The sequence below is a fragment of the Bidens hawaiensis genome, unplaced genomic scaffold (genome assembly GCF_021521415.1).
Source record: "Bidens hawaiensis isolate Kalapana, Puna unplaced genomic scaffold, B.hawaiensis_p1.1 tig00029315_1, whole genome shotgun sequence".
Lineage (NCBI taxonomy): Eukaryota > Viridiplantae > Streptophyta > Magnoliopsida > Asterales > Asteraceae > Bidens > Bidens hawaiensis.
The window spans coordinates 21,573-46,065 of record NW_027494842.1 but is presented as its reverse complement, the minus strand read 5'-3'; the positions used below and the strand labels follow the sequence as shown (position 1 = coordinate 46,065).

Below are 24,493 nucleotides of genomic sequence, written 5' to 3'. Positions count from 1 at the left end.
AGAATTTTTATAAATTTGATAAGTTTTGATTGGGAATTAGTTGGTTTAATATATAAAGATTTTTTTTTTATTTAATCACCAATGGTAACATTCAACGGTCCATTTTTTGATTTTTGTGCCATCACCCGCGTTTTGTACACAACGTATCAAAAAAAATCTTATAACGCGGGGGGGGGGGGGGGTGTACCCCCGCGTTTTGGTCCTAAACGCTACACAAAACTCACCCACTACGGGTGGTCTAACATTCTAGTTAAAAAAAAGGTATTTAAAGAATACTAAGAAAACACGTTACCATGAATTTGTTAGGTGCCTTCCAACCATGTTGCATGTATCAAGATTATTAGTGCACATGTTCACTTTTTATGTGTTTTCTTAGTTGGTGGGTAGTTATCTAGTTAGTGGGGTAGTAGTTTGTAATCAAAGTCATGAATAAAATATTATGATTTGATTAAATCAAAGTCTCTTTCAAAAGTCTCTAGTTTCTATCTGGTTTCTTTCTATTTTCTTGGACCATTTGATTAACGAACAAGGTTCGTAACTGAATTACAAGCACAATTTAGCCTTGAAACATGATTGGGAGAACCTTGATCTTTTGTGGAAATTGTTAATTACAGTCTCCCATTCTCATTGCATACGAGCGCTATTACATATTTGGATTGGAGAAAAAAAAACAAAGTCTGACATTTATGCGATTATGCCTGAAACACAAATATTCAGGGACGGGGTGTTTGGGTACGGGACCATGTACGTGATTGAAAAACAAATATTTCACATATTTGGGTAATGTGATACCTGGCCCGATTACTCGTAATCATATATGTGTTTCACCTAGGGGTGGCAATCTTGACCCAAACCCTTTCAAATGAGTCAATTTGAGTTGTTTTAAATGTTAAATGAGTTGGTTTTGGTAAAAGATTTTAAATATATAGGTCAAAATGAGTCATTTGAAATTCCATCATTTTATTTTCGAGTCAAAATGGGTCGACAAGTTCAAAGAAATGGGTCGATGTGGGTTAGTGTCCTAAGGAAATGTGACAGGTTTCGGATCGGAACGGGTTTTCGTACAAGACAGGTTTCAGCACGAAACGGGTTTCAGATCGGAACGGGTTCGGTTCAGGTTTCAAGTCAACACGAGTTTTCACCTGTGACGTGTTGGGTTTTGGTTTCTTTCTGGTCGATTCCGGACTCGTTTTTGTTCGTTTTTAAGTTTTATTTTTGTTCGGTTTGAATTCTTTTAGTTTCGTTTTGATTGATTTTTTCGATTTCGATTGATGTGGTCCGGTTTTGGCTTTTTGTTTCTTTGTTTCATTTTCGTCGATTCTTTCGGTTTCGGTTCAATTCTAGGTTTTTTTTTTTTTTTTTTTTTTTTTTATGGAACGAGGACAACGTATGAAACATTTTAATGCTTTTACTTTTTTTGTTTATGATTTATATCTTGAGTTATAATTTTTTTATTATTATTTTTGAATATTTTTTTTGTAAGGCCCCGTACTCGGTAGCCCTACTTTAACGTCGGATTTACTCATAAACACAGTTCCTACAATCAGAGTTAATTAAAACTTTCGCGGAAACGTCAACTTAAATAATTCATTACAAAACATTAAATCTTTTCTTTGATACCATAACACAAAACATTATATTTAAAACATCTTTTCTTCCATCTTCAGATGTCAGCCGTTCAATCCATGCCATGTGCCAACCTCATGCTAGTTATTTAATCTGCTCACCTGCGTGCATACTAAAAGCCAGCTACGCTGAGTGAGTTCTAGTTAATCAAGCAACTTATCATACAACCACTACATAAATCATATACGTATCCGAAGACACATAACCCACTGTCTAACCCGCTACTGCTTAACCGCTTAATTATCCCTACAGCTTAGCCACTTAATTGCCTCTACAGCTTAGCCACTTATGTCACTTTAATAACGATTAACGTTATGCCACTTTGTCACTTTAATAACGAATATCGTTATGCCACTTTGCCACTTTAATAACAAAGTCACGTATAGGCTTACCCTACCACGTACTATCGTCATGTCACTAACACTCTTACTAGACTCTTGCCACTTCTATCACACTCTACATCTACTTGTCTATAACCCACTTCATAACAGCACATTATTTACACAATAAGCAAGTCACATCATAGCAATCATACACACTATTAACCACTTGACAGTCTCTATCCTTGACGATACATGCAATATCCGAAGATCGTTCACGCACCGACAAACATTATATAATAACTACTTTGTATAACATCTATAGCATACACTTACCACTTAAGGTAAGTGTATTCACACTTCACATAGAGTATGCACACAGTCCCGAAAACATAACAAGGAAATGGGGCTAGAAACTCACCTGAACTCGGTTACTTATTCTGCTAATGGTTATTCCTCTCTTGAGCTGTGCGCGACTAACTGTATAACAATTATACGTATCAATTATCTATCATTACCCATAACGCGTTCCTGGTCTAATTATAACCCTCAACGAATGGGGGTTCGGGGGCAGCGCCCCTGACAGCGAGGTTCTAGGGGTGGCAGCCCCTAGCAGGGTCCAAGGGGCAGAACCCCTGGTTGGGGTCGAGCTGCCAGGTCAGCTTGGAATAATTTTATTTCCATTAACTGTCTTAACACATTTCTCACTAGGATTTTAATTCATGTCTCAGCGAACTTAACTTCTGGCGAACTTAATATTAAGCGAATTTAACATAAGCGAACTTATCTATATATAGCGAACTTAACATTAGCTGCTTAGCATCGGGCGAACTTATGCACGTGCGAACTTGTCCACAAACGAACTTGTAAACAACGCGAACTTCCATAGCAAAGTTATCCAGCAGCAGCGACGGGTTGATTTTTATCAATCTTAACAAGCGTCTTGTGATTTTAATACTCTTGTTAAGGTTCGATATCACCCACTAACGTTTCCTACCCGTTTTCGTTCATTTTTAACCCGTATATACCATAAAGCTTGGACCTTTACGCTTAAAAACGTTCAATACAAGTCGCCGTACTTAGCCATAGGTTCGTTAAGTTCGTTTCCAACGTCAAGTTTGCTACTTTATATTCCGTTTACACCCGATTTACTTTATCTTTAAGTTTCAAGACTAACCGTTTATAAAAAACATAAACTTTAAAGATAACGAACATACCTTTAAGTGTTTTTAAGGTTACGGTTAGCTTGGGGACGAACTACAATCTTGTATCTTGCTTGCACGCTCAAGATCTATCAAGTTATAGGCTCGGTTTGGTCTCCGATCTCACCCTTCCTCTCTCGGGCGTATATGTGTGGTGGTGGTGTGTGTGTTTTTGAGTGTGTAGAATTAGGATGGATAAGATGGATGGAATGGAAAGGATTAGGGTTTAAGGGGGGTATTTATACTCCCTTAAGCCCATGGACCTAAGGCCCATATTTCCGTTTTGGTCCATAACTAATCCTATCTAATTATCCTACCTATTCTTTCATATTATTATTATTATTATTATCGTTCCGCTAACTCATTTATTTCTCCCGACGCAAATAATATATTACCTATTATTTTGGAAATTTCGGGATGTTACATTTTTTGAGGGTTTTTGATTTTAATAGAAAACCTTCAAAAAAATAATTAAAAAAATCATAACTTAAAATATAAGTATAAAACGAAAAATCTAAAAAAACTAAAATGTTTCCGCCATTATTCTCGTTCAAAAAAAAAAAAAACTCCAAACCCGGTTTGACCCAAACCTATTTTGACCCAAACCAAAACATTTTTTTTAAATTGACTCGTTTTGACCCAAACTCGTTTTGACTCATACTTATTTTAACCCATGACTTATTTCAACCCATGACTCGTTCGACCCAACCCAACCCAACCCAACCCAACCCAACCCATTTGCCACCTCTAGTTTCACCCAAACCATATATATACACATTTTTTATTTTGTTTTCCTTTCACCTTTTATCTAATAATGCTTCTTTATGCTACTTTTCTTCCGAGTTCCGTACAAGATGAAATTTTTTTAGTATATGTATTTTTCATAACATACTTGTAGTTAAAAGTTAAAACACAAAATTGTATAAAAATAAGAATGGAATGAATAAAATTTACATGAAAACTCTAATAGGTTATTTTTAAACAAATTAATGGGCATACCCGAAACATTGGGTATGCAGTATGCTCAATACCTAATGGAAAACTACCCGATGTATATTGGGTCAGATGTCAGACACGATTTGATAATTGGTATCGGACTCGGATTACTTAGTTTCAGTTTAAATGTATCTAAAACGGTTTCATTGCAACGCGTAAATTTTTATTCCTAGTTTGCTTATAAAAATTCATTTTATAGTTTCTGAATATATCCAATTATTGTCATGTAATATAAATGTGATGATTATATTATGTATATAGTGTCAATCATTTGAATGTTTCTTGTCTTGTTTATGATTGACTTTCTAGTTTTTAAGTTTCTGATTTACATGGCATGATAGCAACATGTTACATACATACATATATCCTATATATGTATGGTGGAGAGCAGATGCGAGTTTTAAAATTTCAGAATTTTTAAATTTGTTAAATTTCTGAGTATATGCAGGGTTACATTATATATTTTTTTATATGTTTAGTTAAAACTAGCTAGTGAGAATCACTCTATTACTTTAATTACAATTTGGTGTTTATGAAAGACCTGGATAAGGTAACACACAAGGGTACATTGGTTCGTTTATCGGATTTGATGGAGGAAATCAAGATCGTCAATTTTTGGATGAGGAATAGATCGAAGCTCACACTCGTGAGTTGGAGGCTTGGAAGGCTTTCAAGTTTTGAGGCGGCTAGGTGGTTGTATATTTTTTGAAACGACGACTTTCTTGTGTGTTATGTTATTACACTCCTCAAATTTGGAGAGTCCATTGCCTTACCTGGCCAGACTATTTTGTCTTAACCGGGTCCACTATGACTTTCAGAGTTTGGTTTTGGCGTTCCCCTGGGAAACCATACCGTTAGTTGTCACCACAAGAGCATAATCCTCTAGCGTAACACACGGTGAGGTGAAAACACGAGTGAGCTCGGGGTTCGAAATGACAACCTTTGCACAATGCCTAACTCAAATCATTCAATACCAATAACCACCCAAAATCACACAAGTGAGAATCAAACTTGGATCTCCACTAAAAAACCCAAACATGACACAAGTAAAGCATTCATGTGGTTGTATAATTAGGGGTTGTATATTAATGTTTGGTGTTACTGGTGGTCTTCTTGGTGTTTTGTGTGTTGGTGATCTCTTTTGTAGTGAACTTACCTTTTCTAGCTATTGGCTGGTTTCATTCTAGTTTCATTAATATGTGAAATCAAACAAAAGATTTTTGGGATTAAATTCGATATTTGTAAACACCATTTAATCATTTATAAATTGACCATAATACATGTATTAAATAAAAATAATTAAGCAATTAAATAAACTTAAATCCCAACTCTCTTTCTCTCCTTCCCTCCCCAGTCTCCGTAATAACACGCGAACATAGTATATTGCATTAATATTGATTAACTTGTCCATGATTATAATGAGATTTAAGTCTCATGCAAGAGCAAAACCAGATGCACAACCATAAATTCACATGACTTGTAACTGTAAGTCAGGGCCGAAGGATATCAAGGGCCAGGGTCCCCCCCCCCCTCCCTGTTTTCTTCGCGCATTAGTGTAAATTTAGTTGCTTTTCGTCTGAAAATTTTTATACGTAGTGTAATTTTACCTGTTTTCGGCTAAAAGTTTGAGCCCCCCCTCTCGTTTATGATTTTTATAATACATTTTGAGTCCCCCCCGACATTCGTGTACAAGCTTCGCCACTGCTGTAAATGTATATATTTTGTAAAGGTATAAGTATAATGTACCCGAAAGATGATCGCTTTTGTGACTTTCTATTTATTTATAACTAGGGTAAGTTAATGAGGGCTAATATAATATATTGTATAGGGCAGGTGACCCACATTAAGGTACGTGGTACTCTTGTAGAAGCACATATATTTATTATTCACTGCTCAAGGAATATCGAACACATAAATGCAAACCTTATTTAAGAATGTACAACAACAATATGACATGTTCATTAATCATTGAGTATTCAGAGGTAAGAAAGGTTGGTCATTTGGTTTATGAATATGAGTACTATTTGGAATAAGAAAATATAGCATCTAAGTGATCTATACTTTATCCATCTTAAAAATAATATAATTATAATAACATATAAGAACTAAAAGCATGCATGTGAATTATTACTAGTTCAAAGTTAATTTTACGTTTCAATTTGTTTGTTGTGTATGCTTGAGAATTGTTGGTCTTATGTTGTTTGGTTCTTCAAATTTGTACATCTCTCAATATAATTTTCACATGCGTTCTGAATGGTCGATGAATTGTATGATTAATGATTATAACATCGACTAGAAATCTTATGTTAAAGAGTCTTTCTTGTCATCCCTTCCCTTGCTATGTAACATTCGAGTTTATTTAATTAGACAAGATATGAAAAACCTTGCATTATTTCACTCGTCGACTCCTTTCATCCCAATCCATACTATGATAGTTCGGCTACCTCTTAAACCCTCACTTTCAACATCATTCCACACACCTCAACCTTGGTGTGTTTGTACATATCGGTAGTGGAGGATCTCGAGTTTGTTCTTTTCCAGCTGACCATTCCGTTTCATCATCATCATCATCATCATCATCATCTATATTTAGCCTGTTTTTTTCAAATACCTAGAAACCGATAAATTTAGATAATAGATCTAACTTCGGAAAAACTATATCCTCTAAACTCGAAGATCATCACCTTTTTTAATAATAATATTTTGTGAGTTAATTACATTATGTAAGTTTACACTGAATAGTTTTATTCTTTTGCTATTTTAACGTATTCATCAATTAACTTGTGATGTTACCTTAACGAATTTAATTGATTTTAAAGTTATATCTAGGGGTAAATATGTTAAATTGGAATATCAAAGGACCAAACATGTGATTACATATGAACAATGGAATGTGTTCGTTGAGGCAAATAAGAGACATAGATAGAATTAATTGAGAGTTGTTGCGGTTTGGTGTTGGACCATAGTCCCCTAGCATTAATGGCTTTGTCCAACTACCCCTCACATCAAATTTAATTCACACATAGGTCTCATTGATGTGGATGTTGTTACTTTAAAGCTACCAAGTACCAACCCCTTGAACCTTAAATGTAGAATTAGCAAAAACATTAATAGCATTTGACATTCTGGTTCTTTGACACGGGGTGACGGTTAAGTCTTGATATCTTAAAGTCAGGCCCGACCCAAGGGAGGGGCAAGGTGGGCTATAGCCCAAGGCCCACTCCTCTTGAGGGCCCAAAATGTTTAGGAACAAAAACATTTTGATATATAAATAATATTCTTTTAGTGAAAAATTTCAATTAAATGTAGTAGTAGAATGGAAAATCCCTTCAGTTTTGTTTCAATAGGTTGCAAGTTCAAGACGTCTACCTTTCATTTTTGTAATTGGTCTCTATTTTTAGCCCAAACAAACACACATGCTTACTAAATATTCCAACAGATTGATGATTACTTTTTGCTAAAAAAATTTTATTGTTTATTATATCGTATTTTTTTATGTGACCGACGTGAATCGTTAGCCAATCTAGATCATAATTTACCATTACCATTAGCCATTTAAATCGTTATTGCTATTGAGAACAATATATTAGAGAGTATGTATTACAATGAGTTGATCGAAAGCTTTGCTTCCAAATATGCTACGAGTTTCATGTTTCATTTAAGTATTTAAATTATATCTTTTTGCTATAATACTTTTATATTTTATTTTGATTATTGTTATCACAAATATTTAAATTATATATGAACTAGTGAGTTTATGTTAAGGGCCTACTTTTTTACTAGCCCCGGGCCTAAAACATTCAAGGGATTTTCGGAGACGGCCCTGTTTAAAGTCTTAAATTTGAAACCCGACTCAAGGAGAATTATGGGAGATCCCATAGCCTTAACAAGTCTCTATTTCACAAGTTGTCACGTTAATTTTATTACTTATCAAGTGAATTACTATAATTGTAGTAAACATTTTAAGGGTTTTGAAAATTAGAAAATGATAAAATAAATAAGTATGAATTATGTTTTTACATATACAACATAAAAATATAACTTCGTAGTTAAAAAACTAAACGTTTTTATCTTCTCTCATTATATATTTTATTATCAAATGCATGTATATTCATTTAACATGAGACGACCTTGGTAAAATCTTATCGTGACTTTTAATCCAATATCAAACTCACGTTATCACTTTAAATTATATGCTATGCCAAATTTTCATGATGAAGGCTAGCAACATCACTCAACATCAATTATAAGTATATCATGACAATGTTCGTCTTCTTTGCATTCCCAATTCCTGAGGGCAAATATACAAGACAAACCTCTATTTAATTCTTTTTGACTTCTTGATATTTATCCATAATTTGCGTCAATCTGTCACACATTATTTGGTTTCTTATATATTCGTACGTTGTTAGAATTTAAGATTTTGCATTTCAATCCCATCAATCTTGATTTGATTTGACACAAGTAAGGCGAGTATAAGCTGACTCAGGTATGGATCAAACTAATTTTTGTTTATAAGTTTGTCAATTAAAGTATAAAAAAATATTTTAATTTATAAAAAAAAGAATAGACGAAAACCAATATGCTACTTATTAAAAGATATAATTATGATATAACATGTTATATACACACACGTATGTGTATATAATTAGCTACTATGAATACCACGACCTCTTACCAAGTGCCCCATCAAGGTTTACTTAAAAAACTAAAATAAAATTAAACTAACACAACGCATGTTGGAATTCCACTAAAGATATATTACATAGTTGGTTTCTTAATATGATATTTTTTTTCTTTTATTTTGAACTACCAATTTTATTAAGAAATAAAGAAACTTCTAGACTAGCAATATGCTTGACGAGAAGCAACACCCGGAAATAATCCATCAAACAAGTCTTTTTAAATCTTTCATGATCCGATTAATGAACACTCGCTTGTCATTGAAAACAAACTCGTTTATGGATTTCATAAAAAAAAAAAACGACGCCCCATAGAAGCAAGGCCGTCTCTAAAAATTTAACTATCACGATCGAACCGAAATAAAAAGGCTTGCAAGCCTTAACGGATAACAAAATACACACGCTAACTTTTATAAACGACGATTAGTGTTATAACAATAAATATGGAAGAACATAATATAATGTAATGCGTAAATTTTCGTAACACTAAAATTTAATGCATATACGAGTTATTAATACATAATTTATGATGATTAATATAGTTAATATAAAATAAACTTAATTTTTTAAACCGTTTAAAGCATTATCGAAATGATATGTTGTCCTAAAAGTTATTATGTTAAGGTAAAATATAATTAAGCCAAAACTAAAAGGGTGAGTATGTAAAACTTAATTACGAAATAAAAGCAATGACTATTTTTGTCATTCCTTGAAACTTGCTTTTACAGCCATTTTCTCGAATTTCCAGTGTAAGTTATACGACGAACCTATTTTGCTAGCGAGTTTAAACACCAAAATTAACGATTCAATCGACCAAATTTACGAGTTCGTTTGACTCGGATCTTTTATATATAAAACTACGGGTGTTCACGGTTCAGTTCAAAACCGTGAAATCGTCCAAACCGGTCATCGGTTTGGTTTCATGGTTGGTTTTTAATCCCAACTTTTGTTTGGTCGGTTTTGAAAATTTCAAACCGTAACGAACGGTTTGGTTTACGATTTATGTCGAAAACCAACTGTATAAAATCGGACCGGAATGTCTGATTTACTTATGTAAATATTTTATATTATATATGTATATACACAGATATATTGCTATTCATAATTAAATCATAGATGTTAAGTGTTATAAAATATACCAACAGTTGAGAAGAAATGGGCTAAGCCCCTAATCCCAATCATACACACTTGTGTAGTTGTGTTTTGTTCATACTAAGACAACTTTGTGCTTTCGTATTTTAGATAAGCTTGTGTTTGAACTTGAATGTGAACAAGTTGTGTATAAACTTAACAAAATATGCAAATTATTAACAACTTTTCTATAACTATATCAATATCTATCTTTGACATCTTGTATAAAAACCCAACAATCCTAAACTGTGAAACCAAACCCGAACCAAACCGTTACTAACGTTTCGGTTTAAAAGTTCTACGGTTTGGTTTTGCTTTACAAAAATCAAAAACTGCTGTTAACGGTTTGGTTCACGGTTCGACCTAAAAACCGTGAAAACCGAACCGTGAACACCCCTATATAAAATACACACATATGTATATATGCATGTATAAAAAAGTTTTGGCCCCGAAAATAACATGCCTCAGCCGGCGATCCAGCTCACACACCCCTGACCCGACCCTGCTTAGAAGCACAGTTTGAACCGGCCTTCTCTTAACCTTTTCTGTTTTCGATTAACACGAACCTCCGATAGATCTCGTATCTCAAAAGCATACATAGAAGTAGAGGTGCACAAATCGGGTATTATGAAAAACCGGGTTCGGGTATGGAACCGGGTTAAGGTATTATCGGGTATTAAAAAATCGGGTATTATCAATAATCGGGTCGGGTTCGGGTCGGGTATTGGCGTGAAAAACTATACCCTGTGTACCGGTTTCGGGTAGGGTATTGAACCGGGTCTTCAATACCCGGGTATTTGAAGACCTTATTTTCGAGTATTGAAAAAAACCCGTTTTATGGGTTTTGAATACCCTATTTTTTGGGTATTAAAAAAAATCCGTTTTCTACAGTTTTCTTCTATTAACGGGTCTGCTTCATTTTTTTATCCTAACTCCATTTTTTTTGCATACAAACTTCAAAGTTCATTCAAACATACATAAATAACTAAACAATGATACAAAAAACATATATTTTATGTGTTTTCAGTTGTTATTTGATATATCAAAAGTTGTTGCTCTAAACAAGTATTTATATCATATACGTACTCCAAAAAAGATCCATTGGAGAATGACTATTGTAACACCCCGACCAAAGGAGATTATACATCGGGGCGCCACATATTGTTTCATTACTCGTGACACTATTGGGTGTCAATATTTAATAAATACATTCATTCGCGCACGCGCAAAGTAAACAAGATAACGTAAATCATCATAAATCAATATATTATAAGGCAAAATATTAGAACAACAAATAACTTGTCTTGATACATTTTAATCTAGGTCCAAAATAAAGAAAACTTCCTATGTGTCCACAAGCTCCAAAACAGCTACTGCAAACCTGAACATGTGTTAAAATAAACGTCAAACACTTGCGTGTTGGTGAGAAATCAAGTTTAATAGATAATAATAGATAACAATAAATCTGCGCGCAACACGTGTATGTCTGGTGTTTAACAAGGGTGCAATCAGATTGTGATCAAGCCTAAATAGATCATAGCTCATAGTTCATAGTTCAATCCGTGCTCCCAAATGAGCACAAAAACAAGAAAACATCTGTGCAAGTGTAAACAAAGAAAACCGTAAACGATAGGTCTCCCGTGTTCATCTAATGGATCCATGAAAACTTCGGAATAGGCCGAACAAAGCGGTTAATGATACACACATACAAATAAACAGCCAAGTAAACGTCCTCAACACATGGGATACTGCGCGACTAAAGTTCATAAACAAGTTTAAGACTCGAGTTTGTACGAACACATGAACACCCCAAAACATTAAAAATAAAAAGGGATTAGGTACGAGATTACTCACTTGATAAACGGTGCGGTGTAAGATAAAGCAAGAACCAACTTTAAACAAGCACAAGTTAACCTATAAATAAGATTGTTGTTTTAATGATTTGTTTTAAGTCTTGATTATAAGTTAGCATGATTAATAAGTAAATTATTATTTATAATATGTTACCGGAAAAGCAGGACAGAACAGGGAGGAAGACGGAGGCAGAGAGGAGGCGGCAGAGAGAGCAAGGAGCAAGAGAGAACAGGAGTGTTTTGTGTGTGTTAGTGTTAAAAATAACATTATTATTTATAGAGAAACCCTAGGAGACATGAATCCAGAAAAAGGGGAAAAGATTCCAAGACAAACAGAACAAGACAAAACAAAAGATATCAAAAGCAAGTTTAGAAAAGTAAAAGATATCAAAAGATATGGCAGCAGGGAAAAAGAGAAAAAGGCTGACAGGGAACAGTAAAAAGGCATGGGAGGGTCAGATAAAGGTACTGGTCACGCATGGAAAAAGCAGATCTCCAAAGGTAATGTCAGCCACTTTTTCTGCCAACCAATGGGGTTGGTGCGCATGCTGCGCCGAAAGTAACTTTTCAGACATAAAGCAGATTAGGTCAACAGCACTAAGATAAGACAACACAAAAGCAAACGGCTAGATTAAACAGAAGAAAACTCAAAGGGTTTAGCGCGAGAAGGCTCGAGCGCGAAGGCAGACACAGAAGGTCAAGAGAGCGCGAGCGCGAAGGCAGACAGAACCAACCTTAACGCGTCGCGGAAAGGACTACCTTTCTAAGCGCGCCGCGGGAAGAATCACATTTCTTAGCGCGCCGCGGGAGGAACTAAAATTCCTAGCGCGCCGCGGGAAGAACTATAATTCTTCGCGCGTCGAGGGATGAACTACGATTCTTAGAGCGCTGCGAGAAGAACTACAAATCCTTAGCGCGTCGCGGGAAGAACTACCGTTCTTAGCGCGCTGCGAGAAGAATTACAATTCTTAGCGCGCTGCGAGAAGAGTTCGTCTCGCGTATCGCTGTAACAGGTGGTCTTCACGCAGGATTCCTTGAAAGGGGTCTGGCGCGTGGAGCTGCGCAGACAACCTTAGGCGGGAAGGAACAGAGGACAAGCAAAGAGTTAGAAGAAAAAGAGGGAAACAAGGCGTAAGGGCGGGACGGCGACAAGAGGGAAAAGAAGGCGGAAAGAGAGAAGGAGAGGGACGGGACGGCGGAAGAAAGAGAGAGAAAGAGGCGGGAAGGAAAATATATTATTATTATTAAAAATAAAGTATAAGTATAAATAAATATTAAATCATAAAAGAAAGAGATCGGGTCAGAGAAACGGGTACCTGGGTCGGGTCGGATCGGGGCAGATGTCACAGTCTCCCCTACTTTAAGAAATTTCGTCCCGAAATTTATCTCGAAGTAGGTTGCGCAGAGAACAGGTGCGGGTACTTGATCTTCATTTGATCTTCCCTTTCCCATGTAAACTCGGCTCCGCACTTGGACTCCCAGCGAACTTTCACGATAGGGATGCGACTGCGCTTGGTTTGCTTAACCTCGCGATCCATAATCTCAACAGGCTTCTCAACGAAATGCATAGATTCATCAACTTGAACTTCATCAAGTGGAATGTGAAGGTTCTCGTCAGCTAAACACTTCTTGAGGTTGGATACATGGAACGTTGGTTGCACATTACTGAGCGCGGGCGGCAGGTCTAGTCTGTAGGCAACTTTTCCTACACGCGCGAGAATCTTGAATGGACCAACATAACGAGGAGCAAGCTTACCTTTCTTCCCAAAGCGGACAACACCCTTCCAGGGCGACACTTTGAGGAGAACAAGATCACCAACTTGAAATTCGAGAGGCTTCCGCCTACGATCTGCGTAACTCTTCTGTCGGCTTCGGGCAGTCAGCAGATGATCACGGATCTTGGCGATTTTATCGGTTGTCTCTTGAACAAGTTCGGGTCCTGTGATTTGAGTTTCACCCACTTCGCTCCAACAGATCGGGGAGCGGCACTTACGACCGTAAAGTGCTTCAAATGGAGCCATACCAATACTGGAATGATAGCTGTTATTATAAGAGAACTCAATCAAAGGCAGGTGCGAATCCCAATTACCTCCAAAATCAAGAACACAAGATCGGAGCATATCCTCAAGAGTTTGAATAGTTCGCTCAGACTGTCCGTCAGTCTGAGGATGATATGCCGTACTCATGTCCAAGCGAGTTCCTAGCGCAGATTGGAGAGATTTCCAAAAGCGAGATATAAAACGGCCATCGCGATCGGATATGATGCTCAAAGGAGTACCATGGCGGCAGACAATTTCCTTGACATAAAGCTGCGCGAGTTGCTCAACACGGTAGTTTTCACGAATGGGCAGAAAGTGAGCAGACTTAGTCAAACGATCCACTATTACCCAAATGCTATCATGTTTGCTTGCTGTCAAAGGTAACTTGGTAATAAAGTCCATCGCTACACATTCCCATTTCCACGTAGGAATCTCTGGTTGTTCGAGCAAACCAGATGGGCGTTGATGTTCAGCTTTTACCTTAGAACAAGTCAGGCATTTAGCTATGAACACAGCAATATCCTTTTTCATACCGGGCCACCAATAAGTAATGCGCAAATCCTTGTACATCTTATCAGTGCCAGGATGAATAGAATACCGAGATTTGTGCGCTTCACTCAGGATATCAGCGCGAAGATTCTCATCAAAGGGAATCCAGATGCGATTAAGATAGCAGAGAATTCCACTCAGATTGGGCACAAAATGCGCTTCCGCGCCACACGCTAACTCGGCGCGAAGGTTACCATTACTGATGGATGCGCGCTGCGCGTCACGAATACGCGATTCAAGGTTGCTTTGGATCGGCGCGAAGTGAAGCTGGGTGCGCGGCAAGATACAGTTAAGTTGGCAGGGTTTTCGGCTGAGCGCATCGGCTACCACATTAGCCTTACCAGGATGATACCGGATCTCACAATCGTAATCGCTGATGAGTTCGTTCCATCGGCGTTGCCTCATGTTAAGTTCCTTTTGATCAAAGATATGCTGAAGGCTTTTATGGTCAGTGTAAAGGATACACTTAGTACCATAAAGGTAGTGTCTCCAGATCTTCAAGGCAAAAACAACTGCACCAAGTTCGAGGTCGTGAGTTGTATAATTCTTTTCGTGAACCTTAAGTTGCCTTGATGCGTAAGCGATAACCTTGCCTCGTTGCATAAGAACACAACCGAGACCTTGGTTGGAGGCATCGCAGTACACGACAAAATCATCATTACCCTCAGGTAGCGCAAGAACAGGAGCTTCACACAACAAACGCTTGAGCGTTAGAAAGGCTTCTTCTTGCTTCGAGCCCCAAATATATGGTTTACCTTTGTGCGTTAGAGCTGTTAAAGGCAAAGCGATCTTCGAGAAGTTCGAAATGAAGCGCCGGTAATAACCAGCTAAGCCCAGAAAGGAACGGATCTCAGAAGGAGTAGATGGCGTAAACCAGTTCTTGATTGCTTCAATCTTGGATGGGTCGACATGAATACCCATCTTGTTCACAACATGGCCAAGAAACTGTACTTCATCAGACCAGAATTCATACTTGGAGAGCTTGGCAAAGAGCTGCTCGGTTCGAAGCTTTTGCAACACCAACCGAAGATGTTGCTCATGCTCGGCCTTGGTTTTGGAATAAATCAGAACATCATCGATAAACACAATCACGAATTTATCCAAGAAAGGCCTACACACCCGATTCATTAGATCCATGAAAACGGCGGGTGCGTTGGTTAAACCGAAGGACATGACCAAGAATTCAAAATGGCCATAACGAGTTCGAAAAGCAGTCTTCGGAACATCTTCATCGCGGATGCGCAACTGGTGATAGCCAGAGCGGAGATCGATCTTCGAGAAACAAGAGGCACCTTGGAGTTGATCAAAGAGGTCGTCAATACGCGGTAAGGGATACCGGTTTTTAATGGTGAGTTTGTTCAACTCGCGGTAATCAATACACATGCGAAACGATCCATCTTTCTTTTTAACGAACAACACCGGAGCACCCCAGGGCGAAGAGCTAGGGCGAATGAATCCTTTAGCAGTCAACTCTTGAAGTTGGCTTGCCAATTCTTGCATCTCAGCGGGTGCAAGACGATAAGGAGATTTAGCTACGGGGGAAGCACCAGGGACAAGATCAATACGGAACTCGACTTCACGAGCGGGAGGGATACCAGGAAGATCATCAGGAAAAACTTCAGGGAAATCACGCACAACAGGGATATCGCGAAGCTTCTTTTCTTCAGCAGGTTTAACCACATGGGCTAGAAATGCAATACACTTCTTCCGCATGAGTCTTTGGGCTTCGGCGCAAGACATAAGTTTAAGACCGCGGGAGGGTTTTTCGCCGTAGATGTGAAGATCACCATTTTCTCGAGGTATGCGAATCATCTTCTTGGCGCAAATAACTTCGGCGCGATTATGCGTAAGCCAGTCCATACCAATGATAACATCAAAGCTTCCAAGAGGCATGGGGATGAGGTCGATCAGAAAATCGTTTTCGTTAAGGTTAAGCGTGCAATCTTTAATCACAGAGTTAATTAAAATAGTTTCACCATTAGCCAATTCAACTGAAAAATTCTCTTTTAAATCGTTGCGCGGTCGCGCAAGCTTCTGCTCAAACGCGCGAGAAATAAAACTTCGATCGGCGCCAGTATCAAAAAGTACAGAAGCATAAAAACCATTAAGCAAAAATGTACCATTAACTACGTCATTATTCGCTTGCGCTTGGTGCGCGGTTATGTTAAAAGCTCGTCCGCGTGTCACTTGGTTCGAAATCTGGTTCACCGGATTCGCTTGTGTGATTTGCACTTGTAGTCTCGGGCACGCGTTCCGGAAATGACTGGGATCACCGCAGTTATAGCACGACCTGGGTCGTGGGTTTTGGTAGGTTGGTTGTGGGTTCTGCGGGTAGACTGGTGGTGTTTGCGCAGTTGGGTTGGCGAGAGGGACTCTACAGTATTCGGCAGAGTGACCAACGCGGCCACATCGGTTGCATTGTCGACACGGGGTTTGGGTTGGGTGGTGAAGTCTACAGGTTGGGCAAAAGGGTTGATTTCCTGTGTAAGGTTTCTTAGGTGGCGGGGCAGGGAGTGCGGGATTGGTTAAGGCATAGTTATGGACTACAGGAGGTGTTGGGTAGGCTGACAGAGGGTTAGGCGCGTAAACTGGAGGTTGGTAGATGGGTTGCTGGACAATGGGCGGGTTGGTAAGCGCATAGGCTTTGCGCCTGCGCTTGAGGTTGTTACGGTTTGAGGGTTCTGGTTTGGTTTCTGTTGGTTCAGGAACAGTCTTGGTGAGTTTGGTCTTTTCAGATCCCCGCAGGAACAGGGTTCCTGCTCTGACATGGTTGTCGCTGAGCACAGCGGCCAACTCGATGGCGTCAGAGAGGGTAACTGGGTTTCTGGCCCATACAGAATCTTGAATTTCCATGGGGAGACCCCCAAGGAATTTCTCTATGGCTCGGCGGGAAGGGGTAACAAGGTGAGGGACCAGCAGGCTTAGTTCATGGAAGCGCGTCGCGTACTCGCGCGCTTCACCACTGTATTGCTTAAGATTCCAAAATTCTTCCTCCAAGCGCTTAACTTCGTTGGGAGGGCAGAATTCTCGCGTCAGAATTTCCTTGAACTCCTCCCATGTCATACTAGAAGCAGCTTCTGCGCCACGCGCATGAGCTACTCCATTCCACCATGTAAGCGCTCTAGATTCCAGGACACTGGAAGCATATAGGGTTCGTCTGTCTGAGGGGCATTGGGTATGGAGGAAAGTGTTTTCTATTTTCTCAAGCCACTGGAGCATCACGGTGGCTCCTTCAAGACCTGTGAACTTTGGAGGGTTACCCGCGTTAAAGGACTTAATGTTGTAACCAGAGGTGTTGGTATTGTTTTGGCTCAAAGCTTGGGCTATTGCGGCGGCCATTTCCTGGGAACGTTGCTGCGATCGTCTGCGCGAGGCTTCTCTCCTCTGATGGCGGCGAGATAGCGGAGGCATTCTATAAAAGTTTTAATTTTAGTTAATATCTTGGTTTTAGCGCAAAGTATAACCTCGAAAAGCTTGGTTTCACGGAGTCAATTACTGTCAAAAGTTAAAGTAAAATAAATGACCCTAAATGCAGACTTAATAAAGGTAACAAATTCGAATCAAGAATCGACAATTCATGTATCACCATGACTTTCCGAATTCCCAATTTAAAATATACGGGCAAACGAGTATTGGAGATTGACGATTCATGTATCACCATGACTTTTCAATCTTCAATATAAAATATACAAGAAAATGAGTATTGGAGGTTGACAATTCATGTATCACCATGACTTTTCGAGTCTCCAACCTCAGAACATAATCGTAAATGGAAATTGAAAATCAACTATTCATGTATCACCATGACTTTTCGGATTTTCAAACCCAACAAACGAATATGTAAGAAAAATCAATAAAAATCGAAATTCAACAAAAATCGAAATATCACGAAATAAAACATAAAATCATATACTGCGCAAGCGCGAGCATATTCATAAATAACGAGTAATTAACAATAAGCGCGCAAACATGAGATTTCTCTCATGCGCGAGAAGGGACTCTTAGGTATTCCAGGCCGTTACGTCTAACCACCTATCCTAAAGTCAACGAGCTCTGATACCAATCTGTAACACCCCGACCAAAGGCGGATTATACATCGGGGCGCCACATATTGTTTCATTACTCGTGACACTATTGGGTGTCAATATTTAATAAATACATTCATTCGCGCACGCGCAAAGTAAACAAGATAACGTAAATCATCATAAATCAATATATTATAAGGCAAAATATTAGAACAACAAATAACTTGTCTTGATACATTTTAATCTAGGTCCAAAATAAAGAAAACTTCCTATGTGTCCACAAGCTCCAAAACAGCTACTGCAAACCTGAACATGTGTTAAAATAAACGTCAAACACTTGCGTGTTGGTGAGAAATCAAGTTTAATAGATAATAATAGATAACAATAAATCTGCGCGCAACACGTGTATGTCTGGTGTTTAACAAGGGTGCAATCAGATTGTGATCAAGCCTAAATAGATCATAGCTCATAGTTCATAGTTCAATCCGTGCTCCCAAATGAGCACAAAAACAAGAAAACATCTGTGCAAGTGTAAACAAAGAAAACCGTAAACGATAGGTCTCCCGTGTTCATCTAATGGATCCATGAAAACTTCGGAATAGGCCGAACAAAGCGGTTAATGATACACACATACAAATAAACAGCCAAGTAAACGTCCTCAACACATGGGATACTGCGCGACTAAAGTTCATAAACAAGTTTAAGACTCGAGTTTGTACGAACACATGAACACCCCAAAACATTAAAAATAAAAAGGGATTAGGTACGAGATTACTCACTTGATAAACGGTGCGGTGTAAGATAAAGCAAGAACCAACTTTAAACAAGCACAAGTTAACCTATAAAAAAGATTGTTGTTTTAATGATTTGTTTTAAGTCTTGATTATAAGTTAGCATGATTAATAAGTAAATTATTATTTATAATATGTTACCGGAAAAGCAGGACAGAACAGGGAGGAAGACGGAGGCAGAGATGAGGCGGCAGAGAGAGCAAGGAGCAAGAGAGAACAGGAGTGTTTTGTGTGTGTTAGTGTTAAAAATAACATTATTATTTATAGAGAAACCCTAGGAGACATGAATCCAGAAAAAGGGGAAAAGATTCCAAGACAAACAGAACAAGACAAAACAAAAGATAACAAAAGATATCAAAAGCAAGTTTAGAAAAGTAAAAGATATCAAAAGATATGGCAGCAGGGAAAAAGAGAAAAAGGCTGACAGGGAACAGTAAAAAGGCATGGGAGGGTCAGATAAAGGTACTGGTCACGCATGGAAAAAGCAGATCTCCAAAGGTAATGTCAGCCACTTTTTCTGCCAACCAATGGGGTTGGTGCGCATGCTGCGCCGAAAGTAACTTTTCAGACATAAAGCAGATTAGGTCAACAGCACTAAGATAAGACAACACAAAAGCAAACGGCTAGATTAAACAGAAGAAAACTCAAAGGGTTTAGCGCGAGAAGGCTCGAGCGCGAAGGCAGACACAGAAGGTCAAGAGAGCGCGAGGGCGAAGGCAGACAGAACCAACCTTAACGCGTCGCGGAAAGGACTACCTTTCTAAGCGCGCCGCGGGAAGAATCACATTTCTTAGCGCGCCGCGGGAGGAACTAAAATTCCTAGCGCGCCGCGGGAAGAACTATAATTCTTCGCGCGTCGAGGGATGAACTACGATTCTTAGCGCGCTGCGAGAAGAACTACAAATCCTTAGCGCGTCGCGGGAAGAACTACCGTTCTTAGCGCGCTGCGAGAAGAATTACAATTCTTAGCGCGCTGCGAGAAGAGTTCGTCTCGCGTATCGCTGTAACAGGTGGTCTTCACGCAGGATTCCTTGAAAGGGGTCTGGCGCGTGGAGCTGCGCAGACAACCTTAGGCGGGAAGGAACAGAGGACAAGCAAAGAGTTAGAAGAAAAAGAGGGAAACAAGGCGTAAGGGCGGGACGGCGACAAGAGGGAAAAGAAGGCGGAAAGAGAGAAGGAGAGGGACGAGACGGCGGAAGAAAGAGAGAGAAAGAGGCGGGAAGGAAAATATATTATTATTATTAAAAATAAAGTATAAGAATAAATAAATATTAAATCATAAAAGAAAGAGATCGGGTCAGAGAAACGGGTACCCGGGTCGGGTCGGATCGGGGCAGATGTCACAACTATATATCTGTGGACAACCACACAAAAACATATGCACAAACACTAATATCCTAGCATGCAAAAAATCTTGTTCGGGTATGCAAAAAACCCGGGTTTCTGGTATAATTAGAACCGGGTTTCGGGTATAGTTTAAACCGGGTTTCGGGTATACCTAGAACCGGGTTTCGGGTATTATCGGGTTTAGATCGGGTACGGGTCCGGGTTCGGGTTTCAACATTGAAAGTCATACCCTATCCGTACCCTACGGGTAGGGTCAGGGTCGGGTTCGGGTATTAAAAACCCGGGTTTTAGAAAAACCGGTTCCGGGTTTTTTTTCGGGTCCGATTCCGGGTTCGGGTTTTTATTTCACCTCTACATAGAAGGAATGTTACACCAACAACTAATTTCCATAAGCCCATAAGTGTTTATAGACGTAGCAAGAAGTTAAATTGTGACCCATCCGTTCTTTAAAACCAACCGGTTATCCGGGTCAAACTATTTCGGGTCAAATAACCCGGAAAACATCACGTTAATCAATCAATCAAACACGTTTGGCATCAATTTAACGCAATCACATGCAATTTCTCTTTAGCTGAATTTTGGTTCTGAGTTAACTCAGCAGGTAACCATCCTGCTAACAACCCTTTCGTATATGCTTTTATTCGGTTTAATTTCATTCAGTTGTTATTAGCTATAATCGAATCGTATGCCTTTTGATAATTTTTTGCGTATTATTTATGCGATGATTCTATCGATTGTGAATTCTGATGATCAGATTGCATACGCGAATTGTTTATTATCGTTTTTCAATAGTTAATTATATGTTTCCTTCTATTAATAACCGTTAAATTTTGGTACCGATTATCTCCCTAGGGTTTTGATTATTATTATTATTATTATTATTATTATATCGGTTCTAACAGCTAAACTCTGTAGTTATTAATATAATAATAATAATTGGTATACATGTTGCTTGTCAATTTAATAAGCAATTAGGGATGGATTAATGACTTACATAATAGGTTTCTGATATAGCTGTTATTGTTATCAATTATATAAGGTAATTTTATTCAATTATTCAGATAAAACTGAATGTAGGATAATGCAAATCTTTCTAATATAGACGGTAAGACGAACAATAATGGACCAATTTTCCGGCGATTTTGGTTCTGAATGGGTCGTGGAGGGGTTAAAACCTGTTTACTTCAAGGTTTTACATATAAACATTTGTATATTATACAAAAATGAAAATTACATATAAAAATGTGTGTGTAACTAAAATTACATATAAAAGTTATAATTCGATTAATCCCGATTAGGATTGATAATTGTCTTATGCTTTTTAATGATTTACATAATTCACTTCTGTTGTAATTTTTGTGTTTCAGCGGTTACTGTTTTATCAATTTTATAAGGTAAATTTTGATTCAGTTTTACAGAACCTGCTTGTTAGTTGTTATTTTCTCACAATGGTTCTTTGATTAGTTGAAAAGGTCGAATATATGATAACACAAATCTTTTTAACATAGATAGTAAGGTGAACAATAACAGACCGATTTTGCGGCCAATCTCAGCGATTTTGGGCTTGAATGGGTCGTAGAGGAGGTTAAAACATGCCTACTTCAAGGTTTTACATATTAACATTTGGATATAAGTACAATACTTAAATTACATATAAAATTTCTGATCCGACTAAGATTGCTAGTCCACACCCCACCGTTTGACTCGCAACTATCGAGTTCTACAACAGTGATAATGATTAATGGTTATACGTGTTTTGTATCTTTTTATGCGAATTTTGAAGAATGTTGATATTTGGATGAGTGTCATAACTTCGTTCAGTAACATTATTAATTTTTCAGATAGAATCTTTGAGGAAAATGCAAGGTGGCAGAGGAAGAGGCGACCCGTTCTTTGGTTTTGGCGATCCTTTTGCTGGTTTTGGAAGTATGCCAAGCTTGTTTGGAGAAAGGGACCCGTTTGATATCCCGTTTTTCACGCAGCCATTCGGTGGAATGTTGCATCCAGATCCATTTGGTCACACCATGGGTCCATTAATGGGTGCAAGTCCTTTTGGATCGAGCTTATTTGGTCCATACGGAAGTCCTTTTGGGTCAAACCTAATTGGTCCAAATGGAAGCCCTTTCATGGATACGCGTGTGCCTATAATGCGTGAGCACAGGCAATCCATGCCAAATGGTTCTAGGGGCCCGGTTATTGAAGAACTTAACTCTGATGATGAAAATGATCAACCAGAAACTGGGCATGGTAAGATAATACTTATATGTATGATCCTTTTTGTTTGAATATAATTTTGTGTTTTATACGCAGATGGCCTACTTTACGCGACATTGTCTGAATAGTTAATATATGCTTAGGGTTACTTATTTTTAGGCTTGTGAACCAACACAAATCAGGCATGTTCGTGTTTGTTCGTTTAATTTAAACCAAACAAGTTATCGAAAGCGAACATAAATGAATGAACGAGACATGTGATCATGTTTTTTCGTACTAAAAAAATTGTTTATGTTCGTTCGTTTATTAAATAGACAAACATAAACGAACTTCCTGTCGAATGGTCATTAAACGTTAGGTTCGTTTACAGGCCAATTTATAAATGATCTGTTTTGCTTGATAAAGATAAAAAGGAAACTCAAATTTTTAGCGGTGGATAGAGACATTGGAATATTAATGCTGATTGCAACGGGAATTGCATTTACTCGATATTAATGCAAATCAAATGCAATTAATATTATTATTATAATTTTCGCAGGAAGGGAGCTGAATCCCACACAATATGGGAACCGATCCGGTCTCATGCATGATACACACTCGGGCCCACAAGCTCATGGCTTCACATTTCAGAGTTCTACTGTTACATATGGAGGTTCTAATGGAGCATATTATTCTTCATCTTCATCTACTACTAGAAGGGCTGACAGTGACGGTGTAAGTAACTATAAACCTTTTTCTTAAATTTGGAAAATATATAGATTTATTTTTATTTTAATGGTGTTAATAATATGGGCGTATCAGCTGAGATTTGAAGAACATAAAGAAGCTGATTCTTTAACGGGCCAGGCAGCTCATAGGGTCTCAAGGGGAATATATGATAAGGTATTTAATTGTTAATTTGTTATCCGTTTATGATTTCTTATACAACTCATAAGCTTGATGAAATAAACGTCTCGTATGGTAGGGTCACACTCTTTCAAGGCATCTGAAATCAGATGGGCAGGTGGATACAATGCAAACGTTGCATAACATCAACGAAGGTACGCATATTTATATTTTACAATGTATTTCAAAAGGTAATTAATAATGGATAATTAATTAATTAATTAATATGTTAAATTGTTACTCCGATGAGCTTACTGGCTTTGAAGAGGCCTGGAAAGGAAAAGCTAGAAATCGTCTGCCTGGTTGGACCGAGGCAGCCAATGATGGTAGTAGTTAAACCTATGTCGCAACGTTTAATTTGTTTTTGAGTTTTCAAATAAAATTTTGAGATTCTTATTATTATTGTTATTTTAATTTTATTATTATTTTTACAGCTGGTGTTGGAGGGTCTGGTGGTTGGGCACTGCCTTCGACTGAGAACACACATGCAGGTGGGAGAAGGCGCCTAGGTGCAGCCGAGCAGGGTCAATCATCAAAAGTTAGGAGGCGTTAATAAGGTCAAAACGATAGGTTGTTTCGCATTGATATATTAGACCGAATGTTAGATATGTAGGATGATGGGAGACCAAACGACCGACCTGTGGTTATGATATTACATAGATATTTGTTTGAAGTTTGTGTTGAAATATGTTTCTGACCTGGTTAATGTTTCCTGTGTTTGGTTATAGTTGAACAGCTTTATGTGTGGTGGCTAAAGACCATGGTGATCAATTAGGATATATGATAAGTTTAATACCCTCTCTCTATAGGACCGGCAACAAATAGGCCAGTTC

General features: G+C 38.2%; 1 protein-coding gene across 1 annotated transcript; it reads left to right on the top strand.

Annotated features, from left to right (window-relative positions):
• Positions 1-21,104: 21,104 nt before the first annotated feature.
• Positions 21,105-23,859, top strand: LOC143578630 (uncharacterized). The gene is made up of 5 exons (XM_077062141.1): positions 21,105-21,162; positions 22,403-22,808; positions 23,314-23,489; positions 23,577-23,657; positions 23,740-23,859. The coding sequence occupies exons 2-5, from the start codon at positions 22,421-22,423 to the stop codon at positions 23,857-23,859; spliced, it is 765 nt and encodes a 254-aa protein (XP_076918256.1). The 5' UTR covers positions 21,105-21,162; positions 22,403-22,420.
• Positions 23,860-24,493: the final 634 nt, after the last annotated feature.

Bases quoted from the DNA above. Each gene is read 5' to 3' on its own strand.
- LOC143578630 (XM_077062141.1), top strand. From the start codon at position 22,421: ATGCAAGGTGGCAGAGGAAGAGGCGACCCGTTCTTTGGTTTTGGCGAT. The intron at 22,809-23,313 runs GTAAGATAATAC...TAATTTTCGCAG, and splicing joins TCAACCAGAAACTGGGCATG to GAAGGGAGCTGAATCCCACA. The intron at 23,490-23,576 runs GTAAGTAACTAT...TGGGCGTATCAG, and splicing joins GAAGGGCTGACAGTGACGGT to CTGAGATTTGAAGAACATAA.